This window comes from Mastigoproctus giganteus, chromosome 10, assembly GCF_048544385.1.
Source record: "Mastigoproctus giganteus isolate SK-2022 chromosome 10, ASM4854438v1, whole genome shotgun sequence".
Taxonomy (NCBI): Eukaryota; Metazoa; Arthropoda; class Arachnida; order Uropygi; family Thelyphonidae; genus Mastigoproctus; species Mastigoproctus giganteus.
Genome location: NC_143584.1, coordinates 174,109,177 through 174,133,085, shown reverse-complemented (window position 1 = coordinate 174,133,085; position 23,909 = coordinate 174,109,177). Strand labels below are relative to the sequence as shown.

General features: G+C 39.0%; 1 protein-coding gene across 2 annotated transcripts in view; it reads right to left on the bottom strand.

The window, feature by feature from the left end:
- Nucleotides 1-221: 221 nt before the first annotated feature.
- LOC150079536 (alanine--tRNA ligase, cytoplasmic-like) overlaps nucleotides 222-23,909 on the bottom strand; it is a 292,244-nt gene continuing 268,556 nt past the window's right edge. For both annotated transcript variants that reach the window (XM_090382564.1, XM_090382565.1), the window contains exon 21: nucleotides 222-451. In XM_090382564.1, coding sequence (XP_090238690.1) covers nucleotides 266-451 — 186 coding nt within the window. In that variant the 3' untranslated portion in view covers nucleotides 222-265. The remainder of the gene's footprint in view (nucleotides 452-23,909) is intronic.

Genomic DNA, 23,909 nt, shown 5'->3' with positions numbered 1-23,909 from the left:
AACTTAAAACTTGGGGAGTTTGTAGGCAACCTATTATGGGAAGGTACTTCAGGATAATGCAATGGGTGGAATGTCAGATTCAGTGATGTGAATATAAAGAAAAATCTATGCAATTTGCAGAACTACACACTATTATCATATTATCATGTAAAAGACACTAAAAAGATACACAATTAGATGGAAAAAACTATCTGAATTTTTTTTATTTATTGGGTCATAATTTAAAATGTCTTTTAATTTCTATACATACAACACAAAAGCTGATTCATAAAAAATTTTCGGCAATATGGCTTGCAGTATCAATTGCATATTTCAATTTATCTTCTGCAGTGCTACCTATAATTACAAAGGCCTCATTAGGTTGTTCCTGCTCAACATTCATTTGTTCTTGAAAAACTGCAGCTACTGGCTCAATCCATTGTTTTGCATTAAAAGATGAGCAAACTATATTCTGTTTAAAAAAAAAAAAAGAAAAAAAGGTTAATAAGTTAACTTACTTTCCTTCCTCTTTTACTTAAATTAAATTATTCCAGGCTAATTTTCTTAATGTAAAGAAAGCTTGACTTGAACCATGTGTGATCATTATTCTGAGACTTGCTCAAATTATTCACAAGAAAAATTAAAATTTCAATTTATATAAAGGACATTAATTTATAACAGATAATAACAAAATATATACCACAGCTGATTTTCATTAATCTGGCAATTCTAGATCTCGATTGGAACTGGATTAGGAATATCTCTAAGCCAAAGAAGGCACTCAGCAGCCACCTAAACTTAAGTCTAGTCTATTCCTTTGTAATATAAATTAGTAGTAGTAGATATAATGCAAGTAACACAAGCTTATACATCATAAGCAGAAAAAAAAAAAAAAAAAAAAACACCATGCTGCCCACCTCATCTATCAATTCCCACTAATAATTTATCTAATTCTTTTTTAAATTTGTTCAAACTACCAACTTTTACAACACCAAATATAAATAACAATCAATTATTTTCTGGCTAAAGGAAAATTTTCACACATCTGTCCTGCAGCCATACCTTTTCAATTTAAGTTTATGTTCCATTATGTGTGTTGTCAGAAAAAGAATAAGGATGCCAGCAGCAATTAGTTTACTCAATCCATTTAAAGCCTTAAACAATTTGACAGTGTTTAAGGCTTTTATTAGGTCTCCTTGCAGGTGTCTAGTTTCCAAGCACTGCAATTTGCAGAAATGAAATCATTTGTGGTAAGAGAAGTCTCTTGTGTCCTTGACTAAATCTGGTTGCTTTTCTCTGCATTCATTCCAAGAGATCCACATCTTTCTTAAAATGAGACTTCCAACTTGCAGGATGCAGACTAATCATTGCTTTATACAATGGGATAATCACCTTCTTGTTCCTGCTGAAAAAATTTCTGCATACTATTGATAAAACCCCATGGGCTATCTCAGCAGTATCTGCACTGATCAGAAAATTTCATCTGGAATGTACAATTACCTCAGATCTCTTTCATTCTCCACCTTGCATGTGATACTATCTAACTGTCATAATATTCCAGGATTATTGCTGGCCATATGTAGCACCTTGCAATTATCAATGATAAACTTCAATTGCCACTTAGCCAATCCACCTATTTTTTCTAGGTTTTGTTGCAGTAGTGGTTCTTTATTACTGTGTTTAATCACTATGCCAACCTTTGTACCAACAGAAAATGTACACATTAAGTCTGATTTGCCTTCATTAATAGAGATTAAAAACAACTTTGAGCCTAGCACTGAACCCTGGTACTTCGCTAATAACAATAGCCATGAAGAGCAATACCCATTGATAACCACTCTGTCTTCTCCCACCCCGCCATCCCTTTATCCATAGCAGTAGCTTGCTCTTAATGGCACACTATTCCAATTTGTGCAACAGTCTTTCTTATGGAAAAGTATCAAAAGCTTTTCTGAAATTGAAATATACAGCTCCTCTGTTACTGCGTCATAGTAGCTAATCGGACTGGTCAGTAAGATCTCCCCTTAAATCCATGCTATGATTTCCATATAACTCCATTCCTGTCAAGATGATCCTGCAATAGTTCTTTAACCACTGACTTCATTATTTTTCTCTGGAACAGAGAACTTGTAGATCCGTAATTGTGCATTTTGCCCCTTCATTCCCTCACCCTTTTATGAACTGGGGAGACAAATGCACATCTCCAATCCATAGGGACCTCTCCTGAATCCAAGGATGATCTCATAATTATGGCTAAAAGTTTGCTTATCTCTTTTGCTGCTTCTTTCAGCATAACTGGATAAATCCGATCAGCCCCGGGTGCCTTATTTACTTTTAGCTTCAACAATTTCTCTTCCAGTTTCTTCTCAGTTATCACAAAATCATTCAGCTCATTTTTTTATAATTTGGTGTACTTCTGGTATTTCCATCCACAAAAACTTCTCACGTGAATTTAGATGCAAAATATTTATCTTGTTAGCAACCTGAACAGAACCATCAATAATTATGACATTCATATTTAGTGGGCCAATGTAGTTCATCCCTTTCTTTCTAGTGTTAATATAAGCAAAGAATTCGTAGCTTCTTCAAACTGGTCTCAATTCCCCTTAGTGATTTGATTGCAGACTAGTTTTTTACTTAGTTTCTTGTGTCCCCTGCTAATTTATAATTATTTCATGCATTTGATTCTCTGCCACTAATGTCATTAGTTCATTTGACATCCATTTAAGTCTAAGCATTGAACAGTATCTCTTAGTTGGTATAAAAAGCTTCATGGATTATATGATTACTTCTCTGAATGCTTCCCATTTAGAATCCGCAGTTGGTAACATTGCCAGTTGATCCCACTGAAACTGAAGATAAACCAAAGATCTACTGAAACTGACACACAGAACTAACTTGAAAATAGTTCTACCTTTAAATAAACCTCACATCAATATATTATGATCATTAACACACAGTGGTTTCTCTATCTGGAAATTCTTAATGCATGAATAGCCACTGCCAGTGGTGTATTCGGGCCAGATTGCACCGGAACAATGTTCCGGTACTTTTTTCTAAATGTCATAATAGAAAATCATTAAATTTATACACCTAATATTATGAAACAATGGCATAATCAAAGGGGAGGGAGAAATATCTATTTTACCCATTGCTACTAAAAATATATATTAATAGTAATTTTAAAATTAATAGATTTTTTAAAAATTTATTTAGAAACAAAAATATAAATTTCACAATGAAACTTGAACGTTTCTTACTAAAGTACAATGTGTTAGATAAAAGAGATCCAATGAATGAGATTTTGATTCACCATGAGCTGAATGCTAGAACTGGTTGTTCTATGAACCATGAATCTGAAGTCTGATTCAGTTACTGTACAGTCGATGTGGCGTTATCATATAGTCTTCTGGAGAATGAGTGTTCCAATACTATTCTTTTTTAACAATGAGCATTCTGGTACTATTCTTTTTTAACAATGAGCATTCTGGTACTATTTTTTTTAGCAATACACCTCTGGTCACTGCTGCTAATCACATCAAGAGTATTACTCCCTCTGATTGCCTCTCAAACATGCTGCTGTAGAAAACAATCTTCCAATAAATCCACAATAGTCATGCTAGTGTGTGATGACCAACCCACAAGTTCCAGTCTATATCTGTGAAGTTAAAATCCCCCATTATAAGACAACCTGATTTACTGACCCACTCTATTTCCTGGTACAGTTGTTCAATGTACCCATCAAAGTCATTAGGCCTATAACACACTCCTATTCTCAACTTGGTTTTCCCAGTGCTTTCTGTACAGAGTGTAGGCCACAAATTCCAATTCTGCACCCTGCTTATATCTATGTGGCACCACACATCTCTGATATCCCAACAATATCTGCTTTTGGTGTCTTGACTAGCACTTCAAATTCATCAAATTTATTTACTATACTCCTAGCACTGCTGTACATGCAAGTATACATACACCTATTCTTACTCTTAGTTACACAAACACAACTCATGTATTTACTTGTTCCATGATGACTCCCAGCAGCCCTTGAAATCCCCAGTACTTCACTTTGCAGGCTGCTGCTCATTCCAATAGAAGCAGTGCAAGGATCACTTTCACCTCTGCTTGTTGTTACCGTTAATCTATTAGTCTGTGAATCTCCCCCCCCAAGCTAGCAGTTTTCTGACCCACCTAACTGCTTTGATAGCACCAGCAAATATTCTTGCACCCTTTCTATTTAAGTGTATCCCATCCCTGTAGAAGCAGTCTCTCCTATTAACAAGCACAGACCAGGCTGAGAAAAATTCTACCCCTTGAGCCTTGCACAATCTCTCCAGGGCTGAACTGATCGACAAAGCTCTCATCATATACTCCCTCCTATCGTGTCTGGGCAGAATTGCAGACACTTTCAAATTTAACCCTAACTCAACTTTTTTTTAACATTGACCTGTACTTGTTAATTAAGTCCGCAGATCTCCTACTCTTAATGTCATTAGTGCTGATGTGTACAACAATATCACCTTTTGTGCCCTTAAAAGATGATATACAACGTCATCAATTTTTGCCCCTGGCAGACATACTCTGGTCCTATTCCACCTACCCTTTTTGCACAATATATTTTCCGTCTTCCTGACAATAGAGTCACCAATAATAACTAGCTCCTGTGGGACCAGTGCATTCTGCCCTGAAGGTTGCTGCTGTGTTGCTGGATGATCAAGTGCAAGCTCTTGCATTGATGTGGGCAACTGAGAGCTTGATGGGTCCCCCAATGCAAGCCCTTCGAGGGCATCTATCCTATCTTTCAAGCTCTCATAAAGGCCCATAACAATGCTGAGTTAGTGCCTAACTTCTTCACACTGCTTACATTGAGCACACACAAAGGCATCATCCCCCCTTGACAACATCATGTCCTGTCCCAGCCAGAAAGGTCTACAAACATATCACAAGTTGCACATTTCTTTCGGCTGTGATGCGTTGGAGAATTGTCCCCTTCGATTCTCCCACGAGCCACAGCACTTCCGCTACTTTGTGCACGTTGCTTTGCTTGTCTAGTCTGGGGCATGATTTCTGTTTAAATATGATTTAATTAAAAATTAAAATTAATAAGGTTAATAAATTTAGTTGATTTAATTTACTATATTTGACTATACTATACTAAGCTAATGCAGTAATACGTATCCTGCTATATATTTTTACGTTATACCTTAGCTATCAAATTCGAGATATACGCTATCAAGTTACACTATACAGTAACGATCACAATGCTAAATTAGTTATATCCTTAGCTAAATACAAAAGATATATGCCTAAAAAGTGATTAAAACCTTCAAAATATTTATTACAATTAAAACCCTACTATTCTTCTATGCTAAAATATATCCCAGGCAAAATGCCAATACGATAGCGATAAGAGTAGCGAGTTGTAACTTATAAAGTCACTAGCTAAATTTAAAAAAAAATATGCTAACAAACGCTACTATTTAATTGCTATTTAATCTATTTGTAAAACACAAATTAATACATTAAATAATCAAAAAATACAACAGATATATGCCCAAGAGGTGATTAAACCCTTCATAATACTTAAATATTACAATTCAAACCTTACTATTCTTCTGAGCTACTGGTTATGCTACAATATTCCCACCTAAAACACTGCTACGATAGCAGTAGGAGTAGCGAGTTTTAATAAGCTTCGTTAGCTTATTAAAAAATAAGCTAACGAAAGCCACTAAGCCTATTCAATCTATTTTTAAAACACAAATTAGCATGCTAATTAATCAAAAATATGATAAAATTTCAATGAAAACTTAGCGGCTTGCAGCAGCTACAGAAGTCTCAAGGAAGCAGTTCTGCAGGAAGTTATCTGATAAATCCAGAAATTTTCTGGATTTATTAGATGACTTGTGGGTTGGTCACTCACTACTGTGAGTGAGTGACTCAAAGTAGTGAGTCACTCACTACTCTGAGTGACCAACCCACAAGCTCCAGTCAGTATGTGGAAAATTAAAATTCCTCATTTAAGATATTCTTCTTGTAATGTTGTATAGAAAAATTGTTATATTATTATTATTATACTTAACTACTATATTTAAACATTGGTACAGTAATAAAAGTACACAAAAAATATATACGGTACTATTTATTAAAGACATACTTATTTTTATATTTAAAAAATTATGTTTAAATTGTCATGGCCACCATTTTCAACAGACCTAAAAGTATACACTACTTATACCTACCAACTGCATTACACAAGTCTCAATAAAGAAGGCTGACAAACTTATGTTGACTGACCTTCGAAGAAAAATGATAATTTTATAAATAATCTGTGGCTTTGTTATGGGGTAAACTTGATCTTTAATGAAATCTAAACCCTCCCAGTTAATAAATAAAAATTTAAATCCACAGGGATTAAAATTAATTTAATTTTAATCCCTGTGGATTAAATTAATTAAACCAATAAAGTTTTAATTAAACCAATAAAGAATGCTAGATAACCATTCAACGCAAAATTCCCAAGTGTGACAGTAAATTAATCAAAAATTCAAACATCAAAAGAAGTGCTTAAGACACTAAGTTTACATAAATTAAAATAAATCTTGGATGACCAAACAGAACAAATAAAAATTCTAATCACAACACATACCAACCTAACCTGCTACCTGTATGGGGTTTAGAAATGGCCAATAGTGAACCTTAATCTTTGAAATTAACCAACAAATTAAACAAGGGTGAAATTTAAGAAAACCCATCAAGAATATAGGAATATTATAGTCATTGTGAATATCCAAGAAAATATGGGGGAAGGAGATAAACTTCTTTGAAACCAGTACCATAAACCAAAAAAATGAATGCTCAAACCATTATACAAATAATATAACTAGAATATCTGATCAAGTGAAAATAAATTAATAAAACAACCTAAAAAAATCTTGGAACATTCAGAAAGCAAAATGAAATGAAACAGATTGTTGAAAGGAACTAACTACAATTAGAGAAAATAATTTAATTAAAATACACTAATTGTATTTTAGACCCTGTCTTTTTTCTAATACTGAACTGCCTGTTTACTAAGTTATGCTCCACATCTCTTCAGTTCATCTTCTTCTCCAACTTCAGCTTATATTGGGTCTCTCCAACTTCAGACATAACTGGCTTCAGATTTCTTGTGAATAACAACATTAAATCCTGAATGATTACTTTAAAATGCAAAACATTAAGCCATCATTGCTCTTTACAATTATAATTACTTGGCTATTAATAAGTGTATTAATTTTATTAAACCAAACAAAGTTCGCAAATACTCAAATTAGTTTTCCAATAATGCTACTTAGTGTAAAAAATTCCAAAGTAATAGCTCACAGACCTTGGAAAAAACTTCCCCTGCATCAATGAAATTTAAAATTCTCTTAAATTAAGGGAATTTTAAAGAAAAAAGAAACTGAAACTATTATTAAGATAGTCTTATCTGTGATTTACTCAAACACTTCTACTCTCAACTTTGTTTTTTCAGTGCCGTATATCAGTTAGCATTAGCATTAGCATTAGTAGAGGCATTTGATGCAAGAAAGCAAGCTTATGCAGCATCAGCCAAAAAAAAAAAAAAAAAAAAACCACTTCCACTTCACCCCTCTGTTCGTTCAAAATACCTGTCCAGCTGAGCCTTAAACTTATTTAGGCTATCAACCTCCACCACAAGGGATGGAAGTCTGTTCCACCAACCAACCACCCGCTGGCTAAAGGCAAATTTCCGCACGTCTATCCTACATCTGTCTTTCCTCAATTTGAATTTATGCCCTCTCAGGTGATTTTTCTGAGCTAGAGGAAGAATCCCATCAGCATTGAGCATGCTTAAACCATTCAAGGCTTTATACACCTCTATCAGATCACCTCGCTGGTGCTTAGTCTCCAGACACTGTAATTTGCAAAACTTAAGCCTTTCTTCGTAAGAGCACCCCTTTGTTCCATTCACTAATCTTGTTGCCCTTCTCTGTATTCGTTCCAGCAGCTCTACATCCTTCTTGAAATGAGGCCTCCAGACCTGTATACAGTACTCTAGGTGTGGCCTGACCATCGCCTTATACAATGGAATAATCACCTCCTTATCCCTGCTGGAAAAATTCCTGTATATCATTGACAATACTCCATGAGCTACTCTTGCAGCCCTTCTGCACTGCTCAGAGAACTTCATATCTGCCTGCACAACCACCCCAAGTCCCTTTCATTCTCTACCACTGTCAGTGTAGTACCACAGAGTTGATACGTTGCTCTGGGGTTGCTGTTTCCCATGTGTAGTACTTTACATTTATCAATGTTAAACTTCATTTGCCACCTCTCAGCCCATCTGCTCAACCTTTCCAGATCCTGTTGCAGCAGCATAGTGTCAGTAGTGTCCTTGACAACCCTGCCAACCTTTGTATCGTCTGCAAACTTGGACATTAAGCCCGATATACCATCATCAATATCATTTATAAATACAGAAAACAATAATGGACCCAACACTGAGCCCTGAGGGACTCCACTAATAACATCAGTCCACGATGAGCAGTGTCCATTGATTACCACTCTCTGTCTTCTCCCCCTCAACCACCCCTTTATCCATAGCAGCAATTTGCCTCCAATGTCACACTGCTCCAATTTGTGTAGCAGTCTTCCATGTGCAACAGTATCAAAAGCCTTTCTAAGATCCAAGTATATAATATCAAAGTTATTCCCTGCATCCAGTTCTTTTGTGACTGCATCATAGTATCCAATCAAGTTGGTCAGGCAAGACTTCCCCTTAACAAAACCATGCTGTGTCTGAGCTATAACTGAAGTCTTGTCTAAATGATCCTGCAGTGCTTCTTTAACCAGTGCCTCCATTAATTTTCCTGGAACAGAAGTTAAGCTCACAGGTCTATAGTTACTTGTGTCAGCCTTTGATCCTCCTTTGTGAATTGGGGTCACATTTGCACATTTCCAGTCTATGGGTACCTCCCCTGAGTCCAAGGAAGCTCTCATAATTATGGCTAAGGGTTTGCTTACTTCCTTTGCTGCCTCCTTTAATATAACTGGATAGATCCCATCCACCCCGGGTGCCTTTCTTGTGTTTATCTTCAACAGTTTCTCCTCCACTTTACTCCCAGTTATTTCAAGATTCTGTAGCTTACTGCTAGAGTTGAATACACCTCTGGCATTCCCCTTGCTGAATAACTCCTCATGTGTGAATGTCGATGCAAAATATTCATTTAGTTTGTTAGCTACCTGAGCAGGATCATCAACACTTGACCCATCAATATCAAGTGGACCAATCTGATTCACCCCCTTCCTTCTAGAGTTTACATAAGTAAAGAACTCTTTGCTGTTTTTCTTTGCATCCCTTGCCAAGGATTTCTCGTAATCTGCCTTCGCCTGCCTAACCTCCTTTGTAACTTGGTTGCATATCAACTTGTATCTATCATAGGCTTCTGTGTCATGTGTTAATTTGTATGTATCCCATGCATTTTTCTTCTCTGTCATATGCCTCATTAGTTCATCTGACATCCATTTTGGCCTAAACCTTGAACAATATTTCTTAGTTGGTATGTAAAGCCTAGTAGCTTCCAAGATAAGTTCTTTGAATGCTTCCCATTTTGAATTTGCTGTTGGTAACATCATCAGTTGGTCCCACTGTATAGAATTTAAATACTGTCTCAGTCCATCGTAGTCGCCTTTACGAAAACAAAAACCCTTCCCTTTACCTCTGATGGTAGTTACCTCCTTGAGTAAATCCCACTTCAACACACTGTGATCACTGCCACCTAGTGGTTCATTTATCTGCAGATTCTTAATGCATGAAGAATCACTGCTGATAATCAAATCAAGAGTATTACTCCCTCTAGTTGCCTCCCGAACATGCTGATGTAGAAAACAATCATCCAATAAATCCACAAAAGTCCTGCTAGTGTGTGAGTAACCAGCCCCCAAATTCCAGTCAATATCTGGGAAATTAAAATCTCCCATTATAAGACACTCTGATTTACTGGCCCACTCTATTTCCCTGTACAGTTCCTTATTATACTCATCAGAGTCATTAGGCCTATAGCACACTCCTACTCTCAATTTTGATCTCCCAATGTTTATGTCACACCAAACTGACTCCACACTGCACTGTCCAGCGATGTCGACTGGCTTCACTTCCTTGGTTTTTATGTGTTTCTTAACTAATAACATAACCCCTCCTCCCTTCCTATACTGTCTATCCTTTCTGTAGACGTTGTACTCCCCAAATTGCAGTTCTGTATCCCTTACATCTGTGTGACACCACGTCTCTGATATCCCAACAATATCTGCCTTCGATGTTTTGAGCAATACCTCAAATTCATCAAATTTATTTACTAAACTCCTAGCATTGGTGTACACGCAAGTATACCTGCACCTGTTTCTATTCTTAGCTACCCTAACACAACCCATGTGTTTACTTGTACCGCAATGGCTCCCAGCAGTCTCTGAAATACCATGCATCTTGTTTTTCAGGCTTCTGCTCATTCTAATAGAAGCAGTGCAAGAATCTCTTTCACCTCTGCCAGTGGCTACTGTCAATCTATTGGTCTTTGTCTCCCCCCAAGCTAGCAGTTTTCCGACCCACCTAACACTGCCCCGATAGCATCAGCAAATATTCTTGCACCCTTTCTATTTAAGTGTATCCCATCCCTGTAGAAGCAATCTGTCCTGTTAACAAGTACAGTCGAGGCTGAAAAAAATTCTACCCCTTGAGCCTTGCACAATCTTTCCAGGGCCAAATTGATTGACAAGGCTCTCATCATATACTCCCTCCTATCGTGTCTGGGCAGAATTGCAGACACTTTCAAATTCAACCCTAATTCTCGGCTTTTGTTCAACAGTGACCTGTACTTGTTAAGTAATTCTGCCGGTCTCCTACTCTTAATATTATTAGTGCCAACGTGTACAACTATATCACCTTTTGTGCCCTTAAAAGATGATATTCGCTCTACAACGTCATCAACCTTTGCCCCTGGCAGACATACCCTGGTCCTGTTCCACCTATCTTTTTTACAAAGCATGTTCCCCGTTTCCCTGACAATAGAGTCACCAACAACTACTAGTTCCTTCGGGACCAGCGCATTCTGCCTTAGGGGTTGTCTCTGTGTCACGCGATGCCCAAGTGCAAGCTCTGGCGTTGATGTGGGCAGCTGAGAGCTTGATGGGCCCCTCAATTTAGTTTCTTCGAGGGCATCCACCCTGTCCTTCAAGCTCTCATATAGGCCCACAAGAACGCTGAGTTGTTGCCTGATATCGATACACTCCTTGCATCGCGCACACACAAAGACATCCCCCTCGGCAGTATCATGTCCCGTATCCGATTGCTCTGCAAACATCAAGCAAACAGTGCATTTTATAAGGCTGTGAGTCAGAGGACAACTGCCCCCCTCAGTTCTGCTCTGAGCCACAGCACTTCCATTAGCTTGAGCCTTTTGCTTTGCTGCTCTGGTCTGAGTCATGATTCTATTAATTTATTATGTTATGTTATTAATTATATTACGTTTGTAATCTAAGTCATTATATGTATTTATTTAAACGTACAATTTAACTGCTAACGAAGTTCAACTAACGCTATCTAGTACGGTATATAACCTACGGTATATCTAGTACGGTATCACAATGGCGGGAAAGTTACTAACGGTAACGGTAGTTACGAACACGTGGAAACCCTTACCGATACTTTCCCTTAGTTTTCCCTTAGATTTTATATGCTTCTTAACTAAGAGCATAACCCCTCCACCCATCCTATTCTGTCTGTCCTTTCTGTATACATTGTACTCTCATATTAAAATTTAGCATCAATTTTGTCTTGAGTGCGCCAGTTCTCACTATCCCTACAATGTCTGATTTGATGACTTAATCAGATTACTTCAAATATCTCAAATTTATTTACAATGCTCCTAGCATCGGTGTATATGCACATGTTATTACTCTTTGTTACCCTTAAACAGCCTATGTATTCAGTGGTTCCATAATTACCCACTGCAGAGCCTGAAATCCCCGACTCTTTGCTTTCCGGGCTGCTGCATTTTCCAATAGAAGCAGTGCAAGAATCACCTTCACCTCTGCCTGCGGCTCTAATTAATCTATTAGTCTGTGTATCCCCAAAGCTAGCAGTTTTTTTAACCACCTATCACTGCCTCGATAGCAACAGCAAATATTCTTGCACCCCTTCTATTTAAGTTATCCCATACCTGTAAAAACAGTCTCTCCTGTTAACAAGCACATTGTAACATGATACAATGTGCTTGTTAACAGGAAGAACCTTTGGAAGAACCCACATACAGATGGACCAACTGAAGCCATGAAAAAGATGTGCCTGGTCGAAAAAAAAATTCCAGATAGCCTGTGGCATGCAAATGTTGTTCCATTGGTATCAAAGGGCCAAATATGCAGCACAAAAACACTCACTACACCATTCTTCTGGCACAAAATGCACTGTTCTCGCAAGTTGGGATTTAGGAAAAAGTCAAAAGTTAGGATCTATTTTAAAGTGTGTGCATTTCTGCCCATACATAATAGGAGGGAGCACACAATGAGAGCACTGTCAATCAATTCAGCCCTGGAGAGACTGTGCAAGGCTCGTGGGGTAGAATTTTTCTCAGCCTGGTCTGTGCTTGTTAACAAGAGAGACTGCTTCTACAGGGATGGGATACACTTAAATAGAAAGGAAGCAAGAATATTTGCTGATGCTATCAAGGCGGTGTTCAGTGTGTTGGAAACTGCTAGCTTGGGGGGAGACAAAGACCAATAGATTGACAGTAGCCACTGGCAGAGGTGAAAGAGATTCTTGCACTGCTTCTATTAGAATGAGCAGAAGCCTGAAAAACAAGATGCATGGTATTTCAGAGACTGCTGGGAGCCATTGCGGTACAAATAAACACATGGGTTGTGTTAGGGTAGCTAAGAATAGAAACAGGTGCAGGTATACTTGCGCGTACACCAATGCTAGGAGTTTAGTAAATAAATTTGATGAATTTGAGGTATTGCTCAAAACATCAAAGGCAGATATTGTTGGGATATCAGAGACGTGGTGTCACACAGATATAAGGGATGCAGAACTGCAATTTGGGGAGTACAACGTCTACAGAAAGGATAGACAGGATAGGAAGGGGGGAGGGGTTATGCTATTAGTTAAGAAACACATAAAAACCAAGGAAGTGAAGCCAGTCGACATTGCTGGACAGTGCAGTGTTGAGTCAGTTTGGTGTGACATAAGCATTGGGAGATCAAAATTGAGAGTAGGAGTGTGCTATAGGCCTAATGACTCTGATGAGTATAATAAGGAACTGTACAGGGAAATAGAGTGGGCCAGTAAATCAGAGAGTCTTATAATGGGAGATTTTAATTTCCCAGATATTGACTGGAATTTGGGGGCTGGTTACTCACACACTAGCAGGGCTTTTGTGGATTTATTGGATGATTGTTTTCTACATCAGCATGTTCAGGAGGCAACTAGAGGGAGTAATACTCTTGATTTGATTATCAGCAGTGATTCTTCATGCATTAAGAATCTGCAGATAAATGAACCACTAGGTGGCAGTGATCACAGTGTGCTGAAGTGGGATTTACTCAAAGAGGTAACTACCATTAGGGGTAAAGGGAAGGGTTATTGCTTCCGTAAAGGCGACTACGATGGACTGAGACAGTATTTAAATTCTATACAGTGGGACCAACTGATGATGTTACCAACAGCAAATTCAAAATGGGAAGCATTCAAAGAACATATCTTGGAAGCTACTAGGCTTTACATACCAACTAAGAAATATTGTTCAAGGTTTAGGCCAAAATGGATGTCAGATGAACTAATGAGGCATATGGCAGAGAAGAAAAATGCATGGAATACTTACAAATTAACACATGACACAGAAGCCTATGATAGATACAAGTTGATATGCAACCAAGTTACAAAGGAGATTAGGCAGGCGAAGGCAGATTACGAGAAATCCTTGGCAAGGGATGCAAAGAAAAACAGCAAAGAGTTCTTTACTTATGTAAACTCTAGAAAGAAGGGGATGAATCAGATTGGTCCACTTGATATTGATGGGTCAACTGTTGATGATCCTGCTCAGGTAGCTAACAAACTAAATGAATATTTTGCATCGACATTCACACATGAGGAGATATTCAGCAAGGGGAATGCCAGAGGTGTATTCAACTCTAGCAGTAAGCTACAGAATCTTGAAATAACTGGGAGTAAAGTGGAGGAGAAACTGTTGAAGATAAACACAAGAAAGGCACCCGGGGTGTATGGGATCTATCCAGTTATATTAAAGGAAGCAGCAAAGGAAGTAAGCAAACCCTTAGCCATAATTATGAGAGCTTCCTTGGACTCAGGGGAGGTACCCATAGACTGGAAATGTGCAAATGTGACCCCAATTCACAAAGGAGGATCAAAGGCTGACACAAGTAACTATAGACCTGTGAGCTTAACTTCTGTTCCAGGAAAATTAATGGAGGCACTGGTTAAAGAAGCACTGCAGGATCATTTAGACAAGACTTCAGTTATAGCTCAGACACAGCATGGTTTTGTTAAGGGGAAGTCTTGCCTGACCAACTTGATTGGATACTATGATGCAGTCACAAAAGAACTGGATGCAGGGAATAACTTTGATATTATATACTTGGATCTTAGAAAGGCTTTTGATACTGTTGCACATGGAAGACTGCTACACAAATTGGAGCAGTGTGACACTGGAGGCAAATTGCTGCTATGGATAAAGGGGTGGTTGAGTGCGAGAAGACAGAGAGTGGTAATCAATGGACACTGCTCATCGTGGACTAATGTTATTAGTGGAGTCCCTCAGGGCTCAGTGTTGGGTCCATTATTGTTTTCTGTATTTATAAATGATATTGATGATGGTATATCAAGCTTAATGTCCAAGTTTGCAGATGATACAAAGGTTGGCAGGGTTGTCAAGTACACTACTGACACTACACTGCTGCAACAGGATCTGGAAAGGTTGAGCAGATGGGCTGAGAGGTGGCAAATGAAGTTTAACATTGACAAATGTAAAGTACTACACATGGGAAACAGCAATCCCAGGGCAACGTATCAACTCTGTGGTACTACACTGACAGTGGTAGAGAATGAAAGGGACTTGGGGGTGATTGTGCAGGCAGATATGAAGTTCTCTGAGCAGTGCAGACGGGCGGCAAGAGTAGCTCATGGAGTATTGTCAATGATATACAGGAATTTTTCCAGCAGGGATAAGGAGGTGATTATTCCATTGTACAAGGCAATGGTCAGGCCACACCTAGAGTACTGTATACAGGTCTGGAGGCCTCATTTCAAGAAGGATGTAGAGCTGCTGGAACGAGTACAGAGAAGGGCAACAAGATTAGTGAATGGAACAAAGGGGTGCTCTTACGAGGAAAGGCTTAAGTTTTGCAAATTACAGTGTCTGGAGACTAGGCACCAGCGAGGTGATCTGATAGAGGTGTATAAAGCCTTGAATGGTTTAAGCATGCTCAATGCTGATGGGATTCTTCCTCTAGCTCAGAAAAATCGCCTGAGAGGGCATAAATTCAAATTGAGGAAAGACAGATGTAGGATAGACGTGCGGAAATTTGCCTTTAGCTAGCGGGTGGTTGGTTGGTGGAACAGACTGCCATCCCTTGTGGTGGAGGTTGATAGCCTAAATAAATTTAAGGCTCAGCTGGACAGGTATTTTGAACGAACAGAGGGGTGAAGTGGAAGTGGGTTTTTTTTTTTTTTTTTTGGCTGATGCTGCATAAGCTTGCTTTCTTGCATCAAATGCCTCTACTAATGCTAATGCTAATGCTAATTAACATAGATTTCTGAAATTTTCAGTGGAAAAATCAAAGAAAACATTTAACTAGTGTGCCTTAAGGTAAATCAAAGAAATCAAAGAAAACTAGTGTGCCTTAAGGTAAACCTAATTATATAGGGGCTCACATCTGGTGAGTATGGGTTTGGCACACCCAGGGTCGTGAGTTAGATATCATCATTCTTCTCTTTCCTTGGTGATTCCTTTCTACTTCTCTCTCTCTCTCTCTCTCTCTCTCTGGGTAACTTGGGAAATTTTTTTGGCTGGTGCAGCATAAGCCTCAGGCTTTCTTGCACCATATGGCTAATAATAATAATAATAATAATAATATATCTCACTGGCTAGTATATTCATTAATTTAATTACAAAAAAAAACACTGTTGGCTGGTGGAAAAGGTATGCTGCCAGGGTCCTGAGCTGGATGTCATCATTCTTCCCTTCTACTTCTGACTCTTGCTCTCTCTCTCTCTCACAAGGTAACTGAGGAATTTTTTTTTTTTTTTTTTTTGGCTGGTGCAGCAAAAGCCTCAGGCTTCCTTGCACCATATGGCTAATAATAATAATAATAATAAAAATAATAATAATTATTCATGCATTAAGAATTTGCAAATAAAGGAACAACTGGGTGACAAGGGTTTTTGCTTTCGTAAAGATGAATACGGCGGTCTGAGACAGTATTTAAATTCTATATGGTGGGACCAACTGATGATGTTACCAACAGCAAATTCAAAATGGGAAGCATTCAAAGAAATAATCTTGGAAGCTACTAGGCTTTGGCACTAATGATATTAAGTTTTGGCACTAATGATATTAAGAGTAGGAGACCGGCGGAATTACTTGCAAGTACAGGTCACTGTTGAAAAAAAGCCGTGAATTAGGGTTGAATTTGAAAGTGTCTGCAATTCTGCCCAGACACGATAGGAGGGAGTATATGATGAGAGCCTTGTCGATCAATTCGGCCCTGGAGGGATTGTGCAAGGCTCAAGGGGTAGAATTTTTTTCAGCCTGGACTGTACTTGTTAACAGGAGAGATTGCTTCTACAGGGATGGGATACACTTAAATAGAAAGGGTGCAAGAATTTTTGCTGATGCTGTCGAGGCAGTGTTAGGTGGGTCGGAAAACTGCTAGCTGGGGGGGGGATACAAGGACTAATAGATTAACAGTAGCCACTGGCAGAGGTGGAAGTGATTCTTGCACTGCTTCTATTGAAATGAGCAGAAGCCTGAAAAACAAGATGCAGGATATTTCAGAGACTGCTGGGAGTCACTGCGGTACAAGTAAACACATGGGTTGTGTTAGGGTAGCTAAGAATAGAAACAGGTGCATGTATACCAATGCTAGGAGTTTGGTAAATAAATTTGATGAATTTGAGGTATTGCTCAAAACATCAAAGGCAGATATTGTTGGGATATCAGAGACGTGGTGTCACACAGATATAAGTAATGCGGAACTGGAATTTGGGGAATACAATGTGTATAGAAAGATAGACAGGACAGGAGGGGAGGAGGGGTTATGCTATTAAATAAGAAACACATAAAGTCCAAGGAAGTGACGCCAGTCGACATCGATGGACAGGGCAGTGTCGAGTCAGTTTGGTGTGACATAAGCATAGGGAAATCAAAATTGAGAGTAGGAGTGTGCTATAGGCCTAATGACTCTGATGAGTATAATATGATATTGTACAGGGAAATAGAGTGGGCCAGTAAATCAGAGAGTCTTATAATGGGGGATTTTAATTTCCCAGATATTGACTGGAATTTGTGGGTTGGTCACTCGCACACTAGCAAGGCTTTTGTGAATTTATTGGATGATTGTTTTCTACATCAGCATGTTCATGAGGCAACAAGAGGGAGCAATACTCTTGATCTGATTATCAGTAGTGATTCCTCATGCATTAAGAATCTGCAGATAAATGAACCACTAGGTGGCGGTGATCACAGTGTGTTGAAGTGGGATTTACTCAAGGAGGTAACTACCATCAGAGGTAAAGGGAAGGGTTTTTGTTTTCGTAAAGGCGACTATGATGGTCTGAGACAGTATTTAAATTCTATACAGTGGGACCAACTGATGATGTTACCAACAGCAAACTCAAAATGGGAAGCACTCAAGGAACTAATCTTGGAGGCTACCAGGCTTTACATACCAACTAAGAAATATTGTTCAAGGTTTAGGCCTAAATGGTTGTCAGATGAACTAATGAGACATGTGGCAGAGAAGAAAAATGCATGGGATACATACAAATTAATGGGTGACATGGAAGCCCATGGTAGATATAAGTTGGTCTGTAACCAAGTCACAAAGGAGATTAGGCAGGCAAAGGCAGACTACGAAAAATCCTTGGCAAAGGATGCAAAGAAAAACAGAAAAGAGTTCTTTACATATTTAAACTCGAGAAGGAAAGGGATGAATCAGATTGGTCCACTGGATATTGATGGTTCAACAGTTGAGGATCCTGCTCAGGTGGCTAACAATCTAAACGAGTATTTTGCATCTACATTCACGCATGAGGAGTTATTCAGGAAGGAGAATGATGTAGGTAAAGTAAACATTGGCAGTGAGCTGGATGATTTTGTAATAACTGAGAGGAAAGTGGAGGAGAGATTGTTGAGGATAAACATAAAAAAGGCACCTGGGGTGGATGGGATCTATCCAGTTATATTAAAGGAGGCAGCAAAGGAAGTAAGCAAACCCCTAGCCATAATTATGAGAGCTTCTTTGGACTCAGGGGAGGTACCCATAGACTGGAGATGTGCAAATGTAACCCCAATTCACAAAGGAGGATCAAAGGCTGACACAAGTAATTATAGACCTGTTAGTTTAACTTCTGTTCCAGGTAAATTAATGGAGGCACTGGTTAAAGAAGCACTGCAGGATCATCTAGACAAGAATTCAGTTATAGCTCAGACGCAGCACGGTTTTGTTAAGGGCAGGTCTTGCCTGACCAATTTGATTGGATACTATGATGTAGTCACAAAAGAACTGGAATAACTTTGATATTATATATTTGGATCTTAGAAAGGCTTTTGATACTGTTGCACATGGAAGACTGCCGCACAAATTGGAACAGTGTGGCATTGGAGGCAAATTGCTGCTATGGATAAGGGGATGGTTGAGTGGCAGAAGACAGATAGTGGTAATCAATGGACACTGCTTAACGTGGACTAATGTTATTAGTGGAGTTCCTCAGGGTTCAGTGTTGGGTCCGTTGTTGTTTTCGGTGTTTATGAATGATATTGATGATGGGATATCAAGTTTAATGTCCAAGTTTGCAGATGATACAAAGGTTGGCAGGGTTGTTAAGGACACTACTGACGCTATGCTGCTGCAACAGGATCTGGAAAGGTTGAACAAATGGGCTGAGAGGTGGCAAATGAAGTTTAACATTGACAAATGTAAAGTACTACATATGGGAAACAGTAACCCCAGAGCAACGTATCAACTCTGCGGTACTACACTGACAGTGGTGGAGAATGAAAAGGACCTGGGGGTAATTGTGCAGGCAGATATGAAGTTCTCTGAGCAGTGCAGACGAGCTGCAAGAGTAGCTCATGGTGTCTTGTCAATGATATACAGGAATTTTTCTAGCAGGGATAAGGAGGTGATTATTCCCTTGTATAAGGCAATGGTTAGGCCACATCTTGAGTACTGTATACAGGTCTGGAGGCCTCATTTCAAGAAGGATGTAGAGCTGCTGGAACGGCTACAGAGAAGGGCAACAAGATTAGTGAATGGAACAAAGGGTTGCTCTTACGAAGAAAGGCTTAAGTTTTGCAAATTACAGAGTCTGGAGACTAGGCACCGGCGAGGTGATCTGATAGAGGTGTATAAGGCTTTGAATGGTTTGAGCATGCTCAATGCCAATGGGATTCTTCATCTTGCTCAGAATAATCACCTCAGAGGGCATAAATTCAAATTGAGGAAGGACGGATGTCGGATAGATGTGCAGAAATTTGCCTTTGGCCAGTGGGTGGTTGGTTGGTGGAACCGACTTCCATCACTTATTGTTGAAGTTGATAGCCTAAACAAATTTAAAGCTCAATTGGACAGGTATTTCGAACGAACGGAGGGGTGAAATGGGAGAGGTTTTTTTTTTTTTTTTTTTGGCTGATGCTGAATAAGCTTGCTTTCTTGCATCATATGCCTCTACTAATGCTAATGCTAATTTTAATGATTTGAATTGGTAACTAATACAATTTATACTATAATGCTAATGCTAATGCTTATCATACCAAATAAGAAATATTGTTCAAGATTAAGGCCTAAATGGATGTCAGATGAAGTAATTGGACATGTGGCAGAGAAGAAAAATTCATGGAATACATATAAATTAACAGGTGACACACAAGCTTATGATAGATATAAGCTTGTCTGCAACCAAGTCACAAAGGAGGTTAGGCAGACAAAGGCAGATTACGAGAAATCTTTGGCAAAGGATGAAAAGAGTTCTGTACTTACGTAAACTTCATATCAATGGTTCAACTGTTGATGATCCTGCTCAGGTAGCTAACAAACTAAATGAATATTTTGCATCTGCGTTCACACATGAGGAGTTATTCAGGGAGGAGAATGCCAGAGGTGGTTAGCATTAGCATTGGATATGATGCAAGAAAGCAAGCTTATGCAGAATCAGCCAAAAAAAAATATATATATATATTGATATACCATCATCAATATCGTTTATAAATACAGAAAGCAACAATGGACCCAACACTGAGCCCTGAGGGACTCCACTAATAACTTTAGTCCACGATGACCAGTGTCCATTGATTACCACCCTCTGTCTTCTCCCATTCAACCATCCCTTTATCCACAGCAGCAATTTCCTCCAATGCCACACTGCTCCAATTTGTGCAGCAGTCTTCAATGCGCAACAGTATCAAAAGCCTTTCTAAGATCCAAATATATGATATCAAAGTTATTCCTTGCATACAGTTCCTTTGTGACCACATCATAATATTGAATCAAATTGGTCGGGCAAGACTTTTCCTTAACAAAACCATACTGTGTCCGAGCTATAATTGAAGTCTTGTCTAGATGATCCTGCAGTGCTTTTTTAACCAGTGCCTCCATTAATTTTCCTGGAACAGAAGTTAAACTAACAGGCCTATAATTACTTATGTTGCCCTTTGATCCTTCTTTGTGAATTGGGGTCACATTTGCACATCTCCAGTCCATAGGTACCTCCCCTGAGTCCAAAGAAGCTCTCATAATTAGGGCTAGGGGTTTGCTTAATTCCCTTGCTGCCTACTTTAATATAAATGGATAGAGCCTGTCCACCCCGGGTGCCTTTTTTATGTTTATTTTCAACAATTTCTGCTCCACTTTCCTCTCAGTTATTACAAAATCATCCAGCTCACTGCCAGAGTTAAACTCACCTCTGGCATTCCCCTCCCTGAATAACTCCTCATGGGTGAATGTAGATGCAAAATACTCATTTAGTTTGTTAGCCACCTGAGCAGGATCATCAACATTTGAACCATCAATATCCAGTGGACCAATCTGATTCATCCCTTTCCTTCTAGAGTTTACATAGGTAAAGAACTGTTTGTTGTTTTTCTTTGCATTCTTTGCCAAGGGTTTCTCATAATCTGCCTTTGCCTGCCTAATCTCCTCTGTGACTTGGTTACAAACCAGCTTATATCTATCATAGGCTTCCATGTCACCCATTAATTTATATGCATCCCATGCATTTTTCTTTTCTTCTGTTCATCTGACATCCATTTAGGCCTAAACCTTGAACAATATTTGTTAGTTGGTATGTAAAGCATAGTAGCTTCCAAGATAAATTCTTTGAATGCTTCCCATTTTGAATTTGCTGTTGGTAACATCATCAGTTGGTCCCACCGTATAGAATTTAAATACTGTCTCATACCACTGTAATCATCTTTACGAAAGCAAAAACCCTTCCCTTTACCCCTGATGGTAGTTACCTCTTTGAGTAAATCCCACTTCAGGACACTGTGATCACTGCCACCTAGTGGTTCCTTTATCTGCAGATTCTTAATACATGAGGAATAACTACTGATAATCAGATCAAGAGTATTACTCCCTCTAGTTGCCTCCCGAACATGCTGATGTAGAAAACAATCATCCAATAAATCTACAAAAGCCTTGCTAGTGTGTGAGTGACCAACCCACAAATTCCAGTCAATATCTGGGAAATTAAAATCCCCCATTATAAGACTCTCTGATTTACTGGCCCACTCTATTTCCCTGTACAGTTCCTTATTATACTCATCAGAGTCATTAGGCCTATAACACACTCCTACTCTCAATTTTGATCTCCCAATGCTTATGTCACACCAAGCTGACTCGACACTGCACTGTCCAGCGATGCTGATCGGCTTCACTTCCTTGGATTTTATGTGTTTCTTAACTAATAGTATAATAGTATAACCCCTCCTCCTCCCTTCCTATCTTGTCTATCCTTCCTGTACACATTGTACTCCCCAAATTCCAGTTCTGTATTCCTTATATCTGTGTGACACCACGTCTCTGATATCCCAACAATATCTGCCTTTGATGTTCTGAGTAATACCTCAAATTCATCAAATTTATTTACCCAACTCCTAGCATTGGTTTACATGGAAGTATACATGCACCTGTTCCTATTCTTAGCTACCCTAACACAACCCATGTGCTTACTTGTACTGCAAGGACTCCCAGCAGTCTCTGAAATCCCCTGCATCTTGTTTTCCAATCTGCAGCTCATTCCAATAGAAGCAGCGCGAGATCAAGCCTCTGCCAGTGGCTACTGTTAATCTATTAGTCCTTGTATTACCCAAAGCTAGCAGTTTTCAAACCCACCTAACACTGCCTCGATAGCATCAGCAAATATTCTTACACCTTTTCTATTTAAGTGTATCCCATTCCTGTAGAAGCAGTCTCTCTTGTTAACAAGTACAGACCAGGCTGAAAAAAATTCTACCCCTTGAGCCTTGCACAATCTTTCCAGGGCTAAATTGATCAACAAGGCTCTTATCATATACTCCCTCCTATCGTGTCTGGGCAGAATTGCGGACACTTTCAATTTCAACTCTAATTCACGGTTTTTCAACGGTGACCTGTACTTGTTAAGTAATTCTGCTGGTCTCCTACTCTTAATATCGTTAGTGCCAACATGTACAATGATATCACCCTCTGTGCCCTTAAAAGATGATATCTGCTCTAAATCATCAATCTTTGCCCCTGACAGACATACCCTGGTCCTGTTCCACCTATCCTTTTTAAGTAGCATGTTCCCCGTTTCCCTGACAATAGAGTCACCAACAACTACTAGTTCCTGTGGGACCAGCACATTCTGCCTTGGGGGTTGCTGCTGTGTTGCGTGATGATCAAGTGCAAGCTCTGGCATTGATGTGAGGAGCTGAGAGCTTGATGGGCCCCTCAATTTAGATCCTTCGAGGGCATCCACCCTGTCCTTCAAGCTCTCATATAGGCCCATAACAATGCTGAGTTGTCGCCTCATTTCCTCACACACCATACATTGCGCGCATGCACACAAAGACATCCCCCTTGGCAATATCTTTAAAACGCTGTGATTCAGAGGGCAAACCCCCCCCCCTCATCGTATACTCCCTCATATCGTGTCTGGGAATAATTGCAGACACATTCAAATTCAACATCTTGCAGATACTTTCAAATATCATATACTTGAATTTCAGGAAAGCTTTTGATACTATTACACATAAAAGACTGCTGTACAAATTGGAGCAGTATGGCATTAAGGGTAAGTTGCTGCTATGGATAAAGGGATGGTTCAGTGGGAGAAGACAGAAAATGGTTATCAATGGACACTGGTCTTCATGGACTAATGTTATCAGTGGAGTTCCCCCAGGTTTTGGTGTTTATCAATGATATTGATGAAGGTATATCAGGGTTAATGTCCAAGTTTGCAGACAATACGAAGGTTGGCAGGGTTGTTAATGACAGTACGCTACTGCAACAGGATCTAGAAATGTTGGACAGATTGGCTGAGAGGTGGCAACTGAAGTTTAACATTTACAAATACAAAGTACTGTATATGGGTAGCAGTAATCCCAAAATAACATACCAACTAGGGATTGGTATGTTATTTTGGAAAGTAGAGAATGAAAAAGACCTGGGGGTTATTGAGC